The sequence below is a fragment of the Yarrowia lipolytica genome, chromosome 1D (genome assembly GCF_001761485.1).
Source record: "Yarrowia lipolytica chromosome 1D, complete sequence".
NCBI classification, from domain to species: domain Eukaryota; kingdom Fungi; phylum Ascomycota; class Dipodascomycetes; order Dipodascales; genus Yarrowia; species Yarrowia lipolytica.
This window is the reverse complement of record NC_090773.1, coordinates 3,197,474-3,211,869: the sequence shown is the minus strand read 5'-3', so window position 1 is coordinate 3,211,869 and position 14,396 is coordinate 3,197,474. Positions and strand designations below refer to the sequence as shown.

Here is a 14,396-nt window from a genome sequence, read left to right as displayed (position 1 = left end):
CACCCAACAGGGTTTGATGGTACCTTGCGCAGGCCCCTGTTTGGAAGTGTCATTTTGCATGAATCACGCTAAACATGGTTCGCGTGAAAAAATGCAAATGAAAAAAAAAAAAAGAAGAAAAAATCACATCTCAACAATTAGACGTGCCACAACAACGGAGGGAGTTCGAGAAAATAGAGAATGGCTGTTAGGGTACAAAAACATCCTCATTCCACTTTTGTCGCCGATGAAAGAAACGTGCTACCGTCTCTCCTCTAAACAACACAAAAAATACACGACAACTCTAATTCTCGAGCAGGAAAACACGCCGAAGAAGGCAACCGAATTGTTGCAAAAATAGAAGCCCAAACACATGTCACATACTGGGCTGGCGGCCATGTACGTCGAGTATCAGAGTACGTGGCTATGCCAAGCAAAGCAAACGAAAAGTCGAAGAGCTCAACCTGGACAAGTTGGGATGGACAAGTTGGCACAACTCACCCAATCGTCGTCCTCCAAACCCGAAAAACGCCTGCCCCACTTACCCACCCATTGCCATCTCCAAACTTGCCGCCTCTGCCCACTCAAACATCCATTTTACTCACCAACCGCCACGTTTTCTACCCTCCCCGCACTCGCCCACTTTGTCTTTTTTAACCTCACAATAACCCCTGCTCAGACCATGTACCTGATTTACAAAGCTTGTCTCGGCAGCCACTGGCGTTGAGAGACAAGATATATAAACCCGTCGATCTGTCGCTGAAATCCCCACATCAAACTACCGAACAAACAACCTCCCAAAACACACACACACACACACACACATACTCACAATGTCTCTGCTTCCAAACGCTGTCTCTGTCGGTAACGGCAACCTCGCCGCCGCCCAGGCCACCGCCAACCCCATTCTCTACGACACCGCATCCTTCGTGCCCCAGGCCTACGCCGCCCAGCAGGCCACCGTCGACGCTCTCCAGATGGCCGGCTCCCCCCAGAGCGGAGCTGATGGAGCCGCTGGTGTCGCTCCTGGCGCCGCTGCCGGTCCTTCCGGAGGTGCCCAGATTGTCGGTGGAGGAGAGTCTGGCGCTGCCGCTGCCACCACCGCCGCTGAGGCCTCCGGCGCCGCCCAGACCCAGGCTGCTGGTGGAGCTTCCGACGCTTCTGGTGCTGCTGCTGGTCCCTCTGGCGCTGCCCAGACTGAGGGTGCTGCTGGTGCTTCCGGCGCTTCCGGTGCTGCTGGTCCCTCTGGTGGTGCCCAGACCGAGGGCGCTGCCGGTGCTTCTGGTGCCTCTGCCCCTGCCCAGGCTTCCGGTTCCGGCGCCGCCCAGACTGAAGGTGCTGGTGCCTCCGGAGCTTCTGGCGCTTCTGGCGCTGCTACTGCCTCTGGTGCCGAGGCCTCTGGAGCCTCTGGCTCTGGTGCTGAGGGCTCTGGAGCTGCTACCGCTACTGGTGCTGACGCCTCTGGAGCTTCTGGCGCAGCTGGTGCCTCCGGCGCTTCCGGCTCTGGAGCTGCCACCGCCACTGCTTCCGGCGCTGAGGCCTCTGGATCTGCTGCCTCTGGCTCCGCCGCCTCTGGCTCTGCTGCCTCTGGCTCCGCCGCCTCTGGCTCTGCCGCTTCTGGCTCCGGTGCCGCCGTCACTGGATCTGGCGCCTCTGGATCCGCTGCCTCTGGCTCCGGCTCTGCTTCTGAGACTGGCGCTGGCGCATCTGGTTCTGGTGCATCTGGTTCTGCCGCCTCTGGCTCTGCTGCCCCCACCGGCTCTGCTTCTGGCTCTGGAGCTGCTGGTGTCGGCTCTGCCTCTGGCCTCGCCACTTCTGCCGTCTCCGGTGGTGCTTCCGGTGCTTCTGCCTCAGGCTCCGCCACTCGATCTGCCGGCGCCTCTGGATCCGGCGCCTCTGGCTCAGCAACTCGATCTGCTGGCTCCTCCGCCTCTGGCTCCTCCGCCTCTGGTTCTGCCTCCGGCTCGAACGGCCAGTCCAACGGCGCCTCCATGGTCTCACTGTCAATCGGCGCTGTCGGCCTCTCTTGCATCGCTCTGCTCATCTAAGCAGACCATCCGACCATGCGGCAGTAGCTCTTGGTTGCAGCCGGTCTGCCCGCTAGCCCTGCAACGGCTCTTATTTATTTGTTCTCTAGACGCCACTTTTAATCCGGCATTCGTATATAGCTTTTAACATATTTCAGTTTCTCAACGAGACTAACAGGTCACAGTGTAGATACGTGGAACAGACACGGAGTTCCAGAGCAATGGCAGATGCGAGCACATGGGAGTGGAGGGGGTGACTTGTACAGTGCGAGTACTTCTACGCTTGGTCTGGAAAGCACCCACAGTATAACATGAAACAGCAGCTTCGTGTGTAGTCACAGGAGAGGAAGCACTGGCACGGCTGAGTGATGTCTTCGGACGTGTTATTTCGAAGACGTGGCCATTCGGAGTGAAGTAAAAAGGCGCCAGATGAACGTGGAGGTCGCGTCAGGTGAGAGTCGAGGGTGTGTTAGAGCATTAAGAGTCATGTGACATTGTCTTCAGGAATTAGTGATCTAGATGTTGCACAAGATCAGCTGTGAGATGGGTGATGGCAGCTAGGGTGAACTGGAACAGGACATGAGAATTGTCGCGTTACTCTATCACATTCCACTGTCCAACCTACATCGTCCACAGACAACACTGGCAACTAGGCGACCGTGCGGAGGCCATCGGATGGACGACTGAGGAGGAGGAGTTGGAGCTGGTGCAAGGACGAGGTGCGCAGACCATTAGTGGGTGGCTGAGCTCCAGGAGGATGCAGAAGGACCACTGGGTGACAGAGATACCTCAGAGAGAGCAGAGAACGATTGCGAGCCGACGATGGGGAGTTGCCCTGGACGAGTAACGGGGTAGTGTTGGTGTGGCTTGTCAATGTGGCCCAGATACTGAAGGGGACCATGACACAGAAGCAAAGCGTGACAAACGCAGAGTGTGACACAAAGCGACGGTGTCTGTGTCGGTGTTCGGATTCTGCATGTGTTCGAACTCTCGGTGTTACTGTTAATGCTCCGTCTGTGTCTGTTGCAAGGAATAAGTAAGAGGAAAAGAACTAGAAGACTGAACCGCTGTGGTTAAACTAATGTGGGGAAGACTGAGCATGATAATGCACAATACTGCATGATCATATACAATACTGCAGCATGATCAAATACATCTATGCATGGACATCTAGAGATTGATAAAACGAGGAGCGGGGCGTTTGGTTCCCGTAGCAAGCTGGTTGGCAAGCCGATCAGTTAAATGATGGTTTAATATGAACCTGCTGAACTCAATGAACAACCGTCATCATATATTTGAACCGGCATTCCAATCCTCTGAGCCCCAAATGGGCAGCCGGTTGTGTTCGCCAGACAATTCAGAGAAAGAAACCTACTCAGAATGAATGAGTATTTGGTCGATGGCAATATTCAAAAGCAATTGAGTAGAGAAGCAAAATACACAACTTTTGATCTACTCATCTAAGCTCCAGCATTCCTGGAAGACCCAGCAAACGAGAGTATGTTTGGCTTCGTATAACAGTATCACACTATCTGGATATCTAGATTCTTCACAACTAATCGAATACAAAACCAATCTGTCCAAACTCCTTGAAATCGGACTAATTGGAGAAAAATAATGCCATTATATCCATTTTTTCAACATGTGGGAAAAGTGCCCCTCTCAATCACATGAAGCGTTAAAAAGACACTTGCCACACTACGCCTAAAGAATCGGAAACCATTAAGTTACTCAATATCAGTCCTATTGAGCCCGGGGTAGTTTTATTTTAATCAAAGGAATAATAATAACAATATCATTTATAGAAACCCCTCTTTTTCTTTTCAAAAACCATCTACAACGTTCCTCCAGGTTTGCCAAGTGTTCATGTCAAATCATGCACACAACTACTCAATTCAACTCGCTGAATATAAACCAGATTTCCATAGACTCAAAGGATATATACAAACGGAACGAAACAAACAACTATTTCTTTACATACTTTTATCCCTCTCCTCTCAAACCCCCTCAAATGTTCAGTCCAAAGTCGTCCCCAGCTTTTTGTCCCACTTCATCCACCTCGGTTGGATCACAACTCACCGACGAATATATATATCCGAAATATGTCTTCAACAATCTATTAATATGACCAAAACAAACATTCATCTCCATACAAACTCATCTGTATCTCCCTTGGAAAATCCTAATATTTTCCTCGAAATTTCTTCACCACTTCTGAAGAAACCCCAACTCCATGAATACTGATCCGATCGCTCTGATTTTCGTGCCCATGAATTTAGCATAAAAAAACGGACTAGATTAGTCACTAAAACAGTCACCATTTACGCCTCAAACATCCTCAGAGCCAACATGTCCAGAATCCCAGCGACAACACCACAATTCCTCCAATAACCAACGAAATATAAATAAACCGACAAAAATATCTCAGTTTGTTATATATATAGGCGGTATAACTACTTGATCAGCGAAAAGTTGTGTTTTTTTATTTTTTTTTATATTTTTATATATATTTTTTTTTTTCCTATATTTTTCTATATTTTTTTTCTCATATATTCAAATTAATTATAACTTTGCTGTGAAAGAATAACTATATATATTTACCTTCCACAACACACCAACTAACTACTCGAAATATTACTTGACAAACTACAAAATCCACTACAACGGGACGATTCACTCAATATACCGACAAAACTCAACGCCAATCGTCCATCGACCTACCACCACCCACAAACCACCAAAAACCACCCCCCTCAACTATTCCCTACACAAACTCCTCCAAAACTCCTGTAGTCCCCAAAAACTTCCTTCTTCATCTCCAACAAAAGTACTGGACTTTTTAACATATTTGTTGGAATTATTGAAAAGTCCAACTCGCTCAATTTTGATGCAATCGTAAACAATGCAAATCCCATCAACTCGGCCGACAAATAAAAACAAAATATCCAGAAATACCCCCTTCAACATACCTTCAGCCCCCCAGATCATTCCCACATTTTCCCCCCAATGTCCCACCCCAAAAATTATACACCAAAATAAGCTCCACGCTTTTTCGCCTTTTCTCCCTCCTCCACACCACCTCAACATGGCTGACGAAACCGCACCAAAGTCGTCGAAACCGACCGCCGAAGCGGCGCCCAAAAAAACCGGATACACCAACCCGGCCCTGAGAGCTATGGGGATCCGTCAGCTGCGGCTGCCGTCGCGAAACTGGATGATTTTCTGGACCGTGGTTGGCACGATTTCCGGTGGAATCTACTACGATCGTCACGAGCGGAAAAAGGTGCGCCAGCAGTACAAGGACGCGGTGGCGTATCTCGGAGAGCGTCCTCTAGGTGGGCTGGAGATTCCGCGGAAAATCACCGTCTTTGTGGCGCCTCCGCCGGGCGACTATCTCGACCATGTGCTGACCCACTTTCGAGCATACATCAAGCCGATTCTGACGGCCGCGGCGCTGGACTTTGAGGTGAAGCAGGAGTCGCGCCAGGGCGAGATCCGATATGTGGTCGCAGAGGGCATTCGAAACTACCGACGGGAGCAGATGGGCCTGCCCAAGGTGCCGTCGCGACTCATGGTCGACGAGGAGGAGTACAACAAGGCGGTGGCGGAGCAGAACGCTGAGGTCGAGAGACTCAAGGCCGGCCGGGAAAAACACACCAACCCCAACCCCACGTTCCAGGCCTTCAACTCCATCAACAACAGACCCGGAGCACCCTCTTCTCCCGACTCGCAGCCCGAGGAGCAAATGTCCATCTCCGTCGCCGGCACCATTGCCCAGGAGCAGCTTGACAAGGAAATCACCTCCAAGCTCGAGTTCAACCCCGAGTCCGGCGTCATTTGCGTCGGCCGGGGCGCCTACAAAGAGTACCTTGCCGGTCTGCACGAGGGCTGGCTGGGGCCTCTGGAGGACCCTCGACCGGACGAGGATAATCGAAAGGTCTATGAGGAGTTTCCCAACCGAGAGAAGGATGACGATGATGCGTTGGGTCTAGTCAAAACTCCAGTCGAAGAGCCTACTACTGCTGTTCAGAATGTTCAATCTGTCTCTGAACACCTCAACTCTCACCCGGAGATGGTGAAGGACGTTTCGGAGACCATTTCTCACTCTGGAGACGTGACCGCCGTCACTGACGTTGAACAGACCGCGGCAGGACCTGTGGATGTCGTCTCCGAAACGGCTTCGACTCACGACACGCCCGCAGCCTCCGACAACAAGACCCCCAAGCCCCTGTCTGAAATGTCACCCTCCGAATGGGACCCGAAGGCGCCGCTGCCTGAAATCAAGCGAAAGCCCGTGCCCAAGCCGTATATTCGACCAGAGGAGTACTCCGAGGCTGAGCTGTCCGAGTTTTACGCGTCTGGCTTTGAGAACGCGTCCACAGCGCACTCCACCGTCTCGTCCAACATCAACCAACAGCCCAATGATCTCAACTCGCCTGCCGGATCTGGCACTGCCTTTGTCGAGCAGTTTTTCTTTTCCCCCATCGCCGTGATTCCCCACCGACACATTATGGGCTTCATGAACACCCCTCTGCGAATTGCGCGGTACTTCAACAAGCGTGCCGTGGCCGACGAGGTGGGAGCTGCCACCGTGGTTGCTGTGACCGGAGACACCCGTCCTTTCGACGTCAAGACCGACCCCGATTTGCTGGTGTCCGAGGAGTATGACTGGCCCAGCAAGTGGGTCAAGAAGGGCCAGGATAACGGCAGTGAGTGGGTTCAGCCGGTGGTCGTGGACCAGAGAGTGATGGAGAAGGTCAAGGTGTACCAGCCCAAAGGTGAGGGCGAGTCTGAGCTCAAGTAGAGCTGTAACGTGTGGATTGGCTGTAATCCCATCCATCCTCCCAAATCGTATATAGTAAGGCTCTAAGTGGGTCTGTAAATAGTCCAAGAAAAGTTTTGATTGACATGCAGTGCTGGGGGCGGTGTCAAACAAATGTGTAAGGTGCCAGGGTAGGGGTCGTAATGAGATCGAGAGTCGAACCAGATTGTTGAGGCTAGCTCCGACTCCCATGTTCCACCCTAGTGCACCACACCCAACACTCTTGTGCAAAGACATGGTGCAGACACCTGCAACTGTACCACACTAAGCGGACAGCTTGGAGCTCCAGTGGCATACTGGACCATGTACTTTCTGTGACGTTTGGCACTTTGATAGCAGGCTGGAGCAGCCAGACCTTGGACTTGGCCTGGTCCGAGGTGGACAGATGCTTGGTGAAGACCCGCGGCATCTTAAGCAGTGGTGCTCCCTGTCCTCATGTTGGGAACTTGTTCTGATTTCGAGAGCAAGGCTGACTGTTGGCACAGCATCCAGGTAGACACAGCGTAGGTGATACAAACACCTAAATGAAGACACTATCATGACCCACGCAGAAGGATTCAAGCGAAGTCTCGGATAGTCTAATTCAGTGCAGACATTCGACAAAGTCTTGTTCGATCAACCAGTATTGTTGTCTCATCGGAATCAGCCAGTCTCCCTCTGTCTCGCGACTGGGAAATGACAGACCGGGTGTGATGTGATGTGGTGCGAGCTGTACCCTTCAGTGACCGTGACTCTGTCTGTGACTCTGTCCGTGAATCTGTCTCATGTGACGGGTTAGTCAGGGTTAGTCAACAACGATCACGTGTCCCCCAAATTCCACGAGACTCCTAACTACACGTGACTCCAAACTCCACGTGACTCCAAATTCCACGTGAATTCAAATATGCACGTGACCATATCTCTTCTTCTGGTATCTCTGTCTGATTTCGTTTCAGATCAGTGTCTGTCTGAGTCTGTCAGTGTTGGGTAAGAAGACAAGTTCATTTAGTTGAGAATTACTCAGAAGTAGTCGACAACTTCTAACTATACGGCACTTAGTGGTAGGACTCGAATTAGGAGTGTCTCCAGCCGACGTAATATAGGCGCTAGAAATACTAAAAGACAACCATTGGAATAGTTATCTCAACAGCTACATTTTGGTACAAATATATCTACAGTTTTGTATATTTCACAGACACAAACGGCATTTGAACCGACCCGGGGGCCATACCAGTCTTATTACACCAATAACTTTTGTAATATCCACTTAAACAAGCTAAAAAAGATACCATTGAAATCTTCACCTTTAAAGATTTCTACAGGTATTAATTTTGGTGCATTTAGGTCACCAAATCGCCTCGCAGAACAACAATCTGGCACTCAACGAGAGCCACACACAATCGATACGACGACACATTGACATTCTTGTCTCACAGGTAAATAGCCCGAGTCCTCGGAGATAAAGCCAAGCAAGTAATTGACCTTATCGAAAAGTGTGAGAGTGTATGTGACGCCGCCAACCAGGTAGTCGAGTCGGTTGACGGACGAGATGTAGACGAAGCAGTCGAGCAGCCACTCTCTAGACCGAACGGGGTCGGAGATTTCGCACAATGGCTCAACAACTCCTACAAACCGTCTTCGTCCCCGTTATCGGCCTCATCAACCGCGTCCTTGTTGCATCGCAGCACGTAGAAGGCGTCGGCCAAGGTGATGGCGACTAACAAACCCCCAAAAGTCTGCCAATCACACACCAAACTCGCGAAAGCACTCATAAACCACGAAAAAACACAAGAAACACGAATCAGCATCCCCAAAACTATCTAAACAACTCCAAAAACCATCACTATCTCTTCCTGATTAACTAAATATGGTCACTTCGCCAGAAAAAAAAGACCAGGAAAATACAACGTCAATATTGGTCACGTGATAATAAAACGGACATCATTTTTCAGCCCTGGATTTGACAATCGTGATGATCAACTTTGAAATACTATACAACCTACTCTACTTGGTCTAGCAGAGTCCTCCGTACCTGGAAATACATGCATTAAACTAGCTGAATATAGGCCACGTGACAATAAAAAATATACCGACCCGTAGCACCAGACCTTGGCTTTCAAACAATGAACTCTGACATCCGATCTGACCATTTTTGAGCGCAAAAAGTTGAATTTATTTTCAGTCAGAGAAACAGCAACAACCTCCCCAATATGAATCACGTGACTAAAAATCGGTACCATTGCGTAGCCCTTGTTCAGGGATTTACAACAGTCAACTCTGGGGCCAGATCGGGTGCATTTTCAGTTGAAAAAGTTGAATTTGTTTTTTTTTTATTATTTTTTTTATCAAAAAGTGACAACTACCTCAATATGGGTCACGTGACAATAAGAAATATGGAACCATCCGAATTCCAATTCTAGACCGAAATCTGAGCAGTTTTTTTCCCAGTCTACAACTGTCAATATGATGTCATCATGACTTTTCTGCAAAAATTACTTACGTAAAAACATAATTCAACACTGCACCGTCTTGGTGAGTCAGTGAGTCGATGAGTCACATGACCACATGACCACAAAAAAGGTGGGATCTCCCAGACTGTCTCTATTCTAGGCCACTTTGAATCTCTTGTCTTTTTTTGGTATCTTTCTTCTATTCCATCATCGATTTTTAACTGGAATTCCATAGTTAATAGAAGATATATTGGTCAACGTTAGTGCAGATGCTCTTCCTTCTCCTTTTCGTGAGACTCAATCGGGACCACATATTTTCGGATAAACATAACGAGCTTCTCCCAGTACTCGGGTTGGACAATGGTATCATTGTGGGTTCCGTTAGCAAAGTACTCGACGACCTTGACGTCGGCCGGACACATGCCAATGAGTCCCTTCATGTGTGGAGGCGGCACTATTTCGTCTCGGAGCCCCGACAGGAACATTGTGGGGATTTGCGGGTTGATGAGGGGCATCAGTTTCTCCGACTCCCATTTCTGGTGGCAGAGTCGGGCAAAAGGCGCCGCGAACGGAAGCACGTACCCAATGAGCTTGGGGATGCTCAGAAAGGTGTTTTCAAGAATCAGACCCTTGATGATGGAGCCCTCGGAGCCGCCAAACTGCGACGCCATGTAAATGGCCACTGCGCCGCCCAGAGAGCGCCCATACAGCACCAGAGAGGTGTTTTTGATTTGCGGATGGGTCTGCAGATAGTTGTACAGCGCCCGGGCGTCCGTCTTGATGCCCACTTCGCTGGCCGTGCCTGTACTCAAGCCATATCCTCGGTACGAAAAAATCACCGCATTGTAGCCCATCTGTTGGTAGAACAGCCGCACAATGGGCAGAGCATGCCCCATGTTCCCGGCATTGGGACACAGGAGAAGAACCGTCTTGGGCACATAGTTGGGCTCCGACTCGTCGTGCAGAACCACAAACGCCTTGATCTTCTCGCCGTCGGCAGTCTCAATCGTCACATCTTTGTATGACGGCATGCCCTGAGAATCGGGCGTGTCCACGTGTGTTCGAGACCCGGCGGGGAAATTTGACGGATAGATGAGCTTGGACTGGAAAATGTACAGCCCAGCAGCCACAAACGCCGTGATGGCGGCACCCAGCCCAAACAGATAAAAGGCGTACCGCTGGATGGAAGAGGTCATCAGGGGGCGCAGAAGACGAGATGTGCGGTCACGTGACACAGCAGAGAGTCGATGGCGGGGTTTGGGGGTCGACAGCTTGCCAATTGGGTCAAAAGTCCGCCGTTGGGTGATGTGTGGAGGTGATGATGGAGATGCCAAGTTACACAAAGTGCGTTGGAGTGCATCTTTCATGTGCGAACGGGGCTAGGGGTGTCTAATTTTGGAAACTTTCCAATTGGGAATCAGGGTTAGGTGAAGTTCCCATTTCTTACTTCCAATGAGAAAAGACAGGAAGAGGCTGGGTTAGGGTCCCCTCCCAATCGATGGCAGGGTTAGGACCCGTCCCTACCCACACTGCCAAATCCAGACAAACGCTAAAAGGAGGTTAGGTGACACTTTCAGTTCAGCAGGGGGGTTACCCGGCACTGCAGGACCCAAAATTCCTCTTGCACAATTCATCCACCACAAACGAGCTCTGTCTTGATCGCACAACAGTACTTGATTGGAAAGTGAGTATGTCGCAAGGGGGTGAAGTCACGTGACAAGCGATCACGTGGTGCGCGCGATGCCATGTGGCGTTTTTTTTGCCCGGATCGGCCCCGATTTGGCGGTGTTACACAGATGGATACACAGTCGCACAGACAGGAAAAAGTGGTAGCACACTCAGACATGAGGGGTTGGAGATGGTAGAGAAGAGATAGGGGGAGGACTCGGCGATGTGATTTCGATGGTGGCGTTGATGATACTGTGAATGTGGCGACGATGTTGTGGATGTGGTGACGAGACTGTTGATGTGATGGGGAAGACGCTGTTGATGTGGTGGGACGACACTACTAAAGTGGTGGGACGACACTGCGGATGTGGCATGTCGCGTGCACTCATCGATGGTGTGTAAGGTGAGCAGTATATGTCTCTTCGACACGTTTCGCTTCCCTGCGGTGCCTGTCTCTGTCTTCAGTCTAAGTCTACCGTCTACACATGTTTGCTGTTACTGTTGCTGCAGTTCTGCTGATGTCCATCTCCTCCCTCTCGTTCTGTGCAAGTGTGCCATCAATGAGCTGTCCTTATGGCCATGACTACTAAATATCGACCTGTCTGCTCGTCTGTCGGTCGAAAATCTGTCTCCATCAAGGGCACAATCACCATGTCTACAATGGCAATCCAGACGGATGTCTCAGTGATTTCTACAGATATCGCCTTGCAATTGTCCCAGTCTGTGATTCCTCCAGTGCCTATGTTGTTCAGCATAGACTTAGACGTATCACGTATCTTACATCGCCATAAACCAGCTTCTCGCTCACAACTGCCGATTCCGTACTAACCCAGAATGGCCGCTACTACTGACAACGTGACTGAAGCTGTCGCCAACCTCAACATCAAGGAGGAGGCCCCCGTTGCTTCCGAGCCTGCCGAGGTGACCGAGACAGTCGAGGAGGAGGTGACCCCCGCGGAGCCCTTCAGCACCGTGTTCGACTCCAAGACTGAGTTTGCCACCGTCCACAAGCTGACCACCCCCTGGACTCTGTGGTACATCAAGCCCCCTTCCCCCGCGGTTGCCTGGCACGATCTGATCAAGGAGGTGGTGTCGTTCGACACCGTTGAGGGCTTCTGGGCGGTGTACAACAACATCCCCAAGCTGGTGGAGCTACCCATCCGGTCGGACTATGCATTTTTCAGAAAGGGCATCCGGCCCGAGTGGGAGTGTGACTCCAACAAGGCCGGCGGCAAGTGGTTCTACCAGTTCAAGCCCAAGTCTGCCAACGAGTTTGACGAGATTTGGCTCCACACGGTGCTGTCTGTGATTGGCGAGAGCCTCGAGACCGACGAGGAGATTGCCAAGCACGAGGGCAAGTACAACAACGTGGACGGCTCGGCCTCCAACGTGAACGGCATTTTTGTCAACATCCGAAAGGCCGGTGTGCGGTTCAACGTCTGGACCAAGACCTCCGAGGTGACCGACGAGCTGCGCCAGATGGGCGTCAAGATCAAGCAGGTGCTGCGTCTGCCCGAGAAGGAGGAGGTCCAGTTCCAGTCCCATGAGGAGTCGGCCTCCAAGAACGTCAAGTCGCAGGGCAAGACCAGACTGGCGGTTTAGCTGGAGTGAGAGATGAAAAAGGTGAGACCTAAGTTATTGAGAGGCGGGCTGCATTATAGTAATGTATGGCCAACGAAGGCCGCGAGAGAGCAGCATCACGAGCATCCTTAACATCACAAGCAAGAGCGATCTGAATGCGAATGATTGCGAGTTATGCGAGAGTGAAAGCAGCTGTAGAAAAGTGTGGAGTAGAAAAGTGTGGAGTAGAAAAGTGTGGAGTAGAAAAGTGTGGAGTAGAAAAGTGTGGAGTAGAAAAGTGTGGAGTAGAAAAGTGTGTTAGTTGTAGCACGTAACGTGACCTGCCGATTAGAGCGTTGGGGATACGATCCAACTATTGTGGAAAAAATTAGTTGAAGTTTCTCATGAGAAAAAAGGTCAAAGATAACGTCTCCTTTAGTCAAAGGAGACCAGATAGAGACAGTTTGAACGAGGGAAATGAATCATGACGAAACGAATGGGGTTCAATTCTTCAATTCCGACTTGTATTCGCAGAGTAGTGTTGGTTTGATGTTATGTATTTCTCTCAACAAAATCCAAGTAATTTTTTTTGTTTTTTTTTGGAGAATGTTCGATATCGTGTATATGAATTCACGAGGGTGGATTATGTTTAAACCAAGTGAATTCTGGGGTCTGTAGCTACAGTAGGATATATTATATGTTTCTTCAGAAGATCTGGAGGGCCGTGTAGGGACATCCAGTGAAAATTTTGTCAACTAAAGTCTAACTAAATAGTGGCAAGCAAACATAGAAGTCCTGGGAAACACAGAGCGTAATGAAGCAGTGGTAAAAGGATTAGAGGATGTTGTTCTAAGCTGAGGTGTATATAGGGTATGTATTGTGGATATTATTACTGGTCACGTGTCTCTGGAACGTCTATACAAGAGTCTAGTAATAATCAGATAGTTGACTGAGAGATGGGTGGGAGATGGGTAATATTGGTAGGGACTGGAAAAAGTTCACGTGATAGCAGTGAATTTGGGGGGGGGTCAGGAAATCGTCTTTTGGGACATCATATATATTTCAATTAGTTTTTGTGCCGTGTTTTCTGAATTTTTTTTTGTTCTCTGGTATGGGGTGTTTTAATACCGGCGCTTGAATCTGTCAGAAAGGCCATGAGTTGATAACTTGAATTGGAGAGTGTTTTAACGGGATAAAAGGAAAAGAAATCAAAGTGCTGGTCTCTAAATGTCTGGTTTTTGGCTGAGAAATGTGTTTTTTTGAAAGCAGGTTTAGGATCAAAGAAACTGCTCCAGAATTTGTTCCAGGACATCTGACGATATGGAAACAAATGAAATAGAATATTTCGAGTCCAAGAAACCCAATGGTAAAGTCCCCATAAATCTAGCATTTCTGCAGCGGTATATAAATGCGTCTTTAAAAGTTGGACATAGTCCGTATGTGCTGCAGATGGTTTTGCCATAACTCGATAATGCGTCAATCAGTGGACTTTGCGAGTTGAAAAGAAGATATAATGGGATCATAGGAATACTGAAATCGACTCTGTTTGTCTATATTCGATTTTTGGGGTCCAAGAGCGTCAATTCCAGATGGAGTAATGGTGGAAATTAAAGGTGAATTTTCTGCTGCTGGAACAGAGATTGGAATTTGGTTGTATTGAAAATATTGCTATAAAGGAATCAATAAGTAGGATGAACAAAATCCCACGTCGATGACATCAAAATTGGTCAATTTGGAGCGGTTTGGAAATGGTCGCAAATGTCAATAGTACAGTGCATACTGTACTAGATGTGACTGGTCAAATGCACTGTACTATGACCTTTGACCGGTCAGATTGGACTGTAAAAACTCTGATTATTTTCTCTAGAGTGCCCATTTCTGCTCTCTTCTTCTTACTCATCACTTGTTGCG

General features: G+C 49.3%; 6 protein-coding genes across 6 annotated transcripts; 3 read left to right on the top strand and 3 right to left on the bottom strand.

Moving 5' to 3' along the window:
* Nucleotides 1–812: 812 nt before the first annotated feature.
* YALI1_D32111g (uncharacterized protein) lies at nucleotides 813–2,027 on the top strand (the record flags this gene model as incomplete). The annotated part of the gene is made up of 1 exon (XM_503228.3): nucleotides 813–2,027. The coding sequence occupies one exon, from the start codon at nucleotides 813–815 to the stop codon at nucleotides 2,025–2,027; it is 1,215 nt and encodes a 404-aa protein (XP_503228.3).
* A 2,881-nt stretch (nucleotides 2,028–4,908) lies between these two features.
* YALI1_D32070g (uncharacterized protein) lies at nucleotides 4,909–6,810 on the top strand (the record flags this gene model as incomplete). The annotated part of the gene is made up of 1 exon (XM_503227.3): nucleotides 4,909–6,810. The coding sequence occupies one exon, from the start codon at nucleotides 4,909–4,911 to the stop codon at nucleotides 6,808–6,810; it is 1,902 nt and encodes a 633-aa protein (XP_503227.3).
* A 1,377-nt stretch (nucleotides 6,811–8,187) lies between these two features.
* YALI1_D32024g (uncharacterized protein) lies at nucleotides 8,188–9,490 on the bottom strand (the record flags this gene model as incomplete). The annotated part of the gene is made up of 2 exons (XM_068282846.1): nucleotides 8,188–8,382; nucleotides 9,308–9,490. 2 exons carry the CDS (start codon nucleotides 9,488–9,490, stop codon nucleotides 8,188–8,190), a joined length of 378 nt encoding a protein of 125 aa, XP_068138947.1.
* Nucleotides 9,491–9,517: 27 nt separating this feature from the next.
* YALI1_D32013g (uncharacterized protein) lies at nucleotides 9,518–10,624 on the bottom strand (the record flags this gene model as incomplete). Its single annotated transcript, XM_503226.3, has 1 exon — nucleotides 9,518–10,624. The coding sequence occupies one exon, from the start codon at nucleotides 10,622–10,624 to the stop codon at nucleotides 9,518–9,520; it is 1,107 nt and encodes a 368-aa protein (XP_503226.3).
* Nucleotides 10,625–11,759: 1,135 nt separating this feature from the next.
* Nucleotides 11,760–12,527, top strand: YALI1_D32002g (uncharacterized protein; the record flags this gene model as incomplete). Its single annotated transcript, XM_503225.3, has 1 exon — nucleotides 11,760–12,527. The coding sequence occupies one exon, from the start codon at nucleotides 11,760–11,762 to the stop codon at nucleotides 12,525–12,527; it is 768 nt and encodes a 255-aa protein (XP_503225.1).
* A 28-nt stretch (nucleotides 12,528–12,555) lies between these two features.
* On the bottom strand, nucleotides 12,556–13,797 carry YALI1_D31981g (uncharacterized protein; the record flags this gene model as incomplete). Its single annotated transcript, XM_068282845.1, has 2 exons — nucleotides 12,556–12,657; nucleotides 13,675–13,797. 2 exons carry the CDS (start codon nucleotides 13,795–13,797, stop codon nucleotides 12,556–12,558), a joined length of 225 nt encoding a protein of 74 aa, XP_068138946.1.
* Between the last annotated feature and the right edge of the window lie 599 nt (nucleotides 13,798–14,396).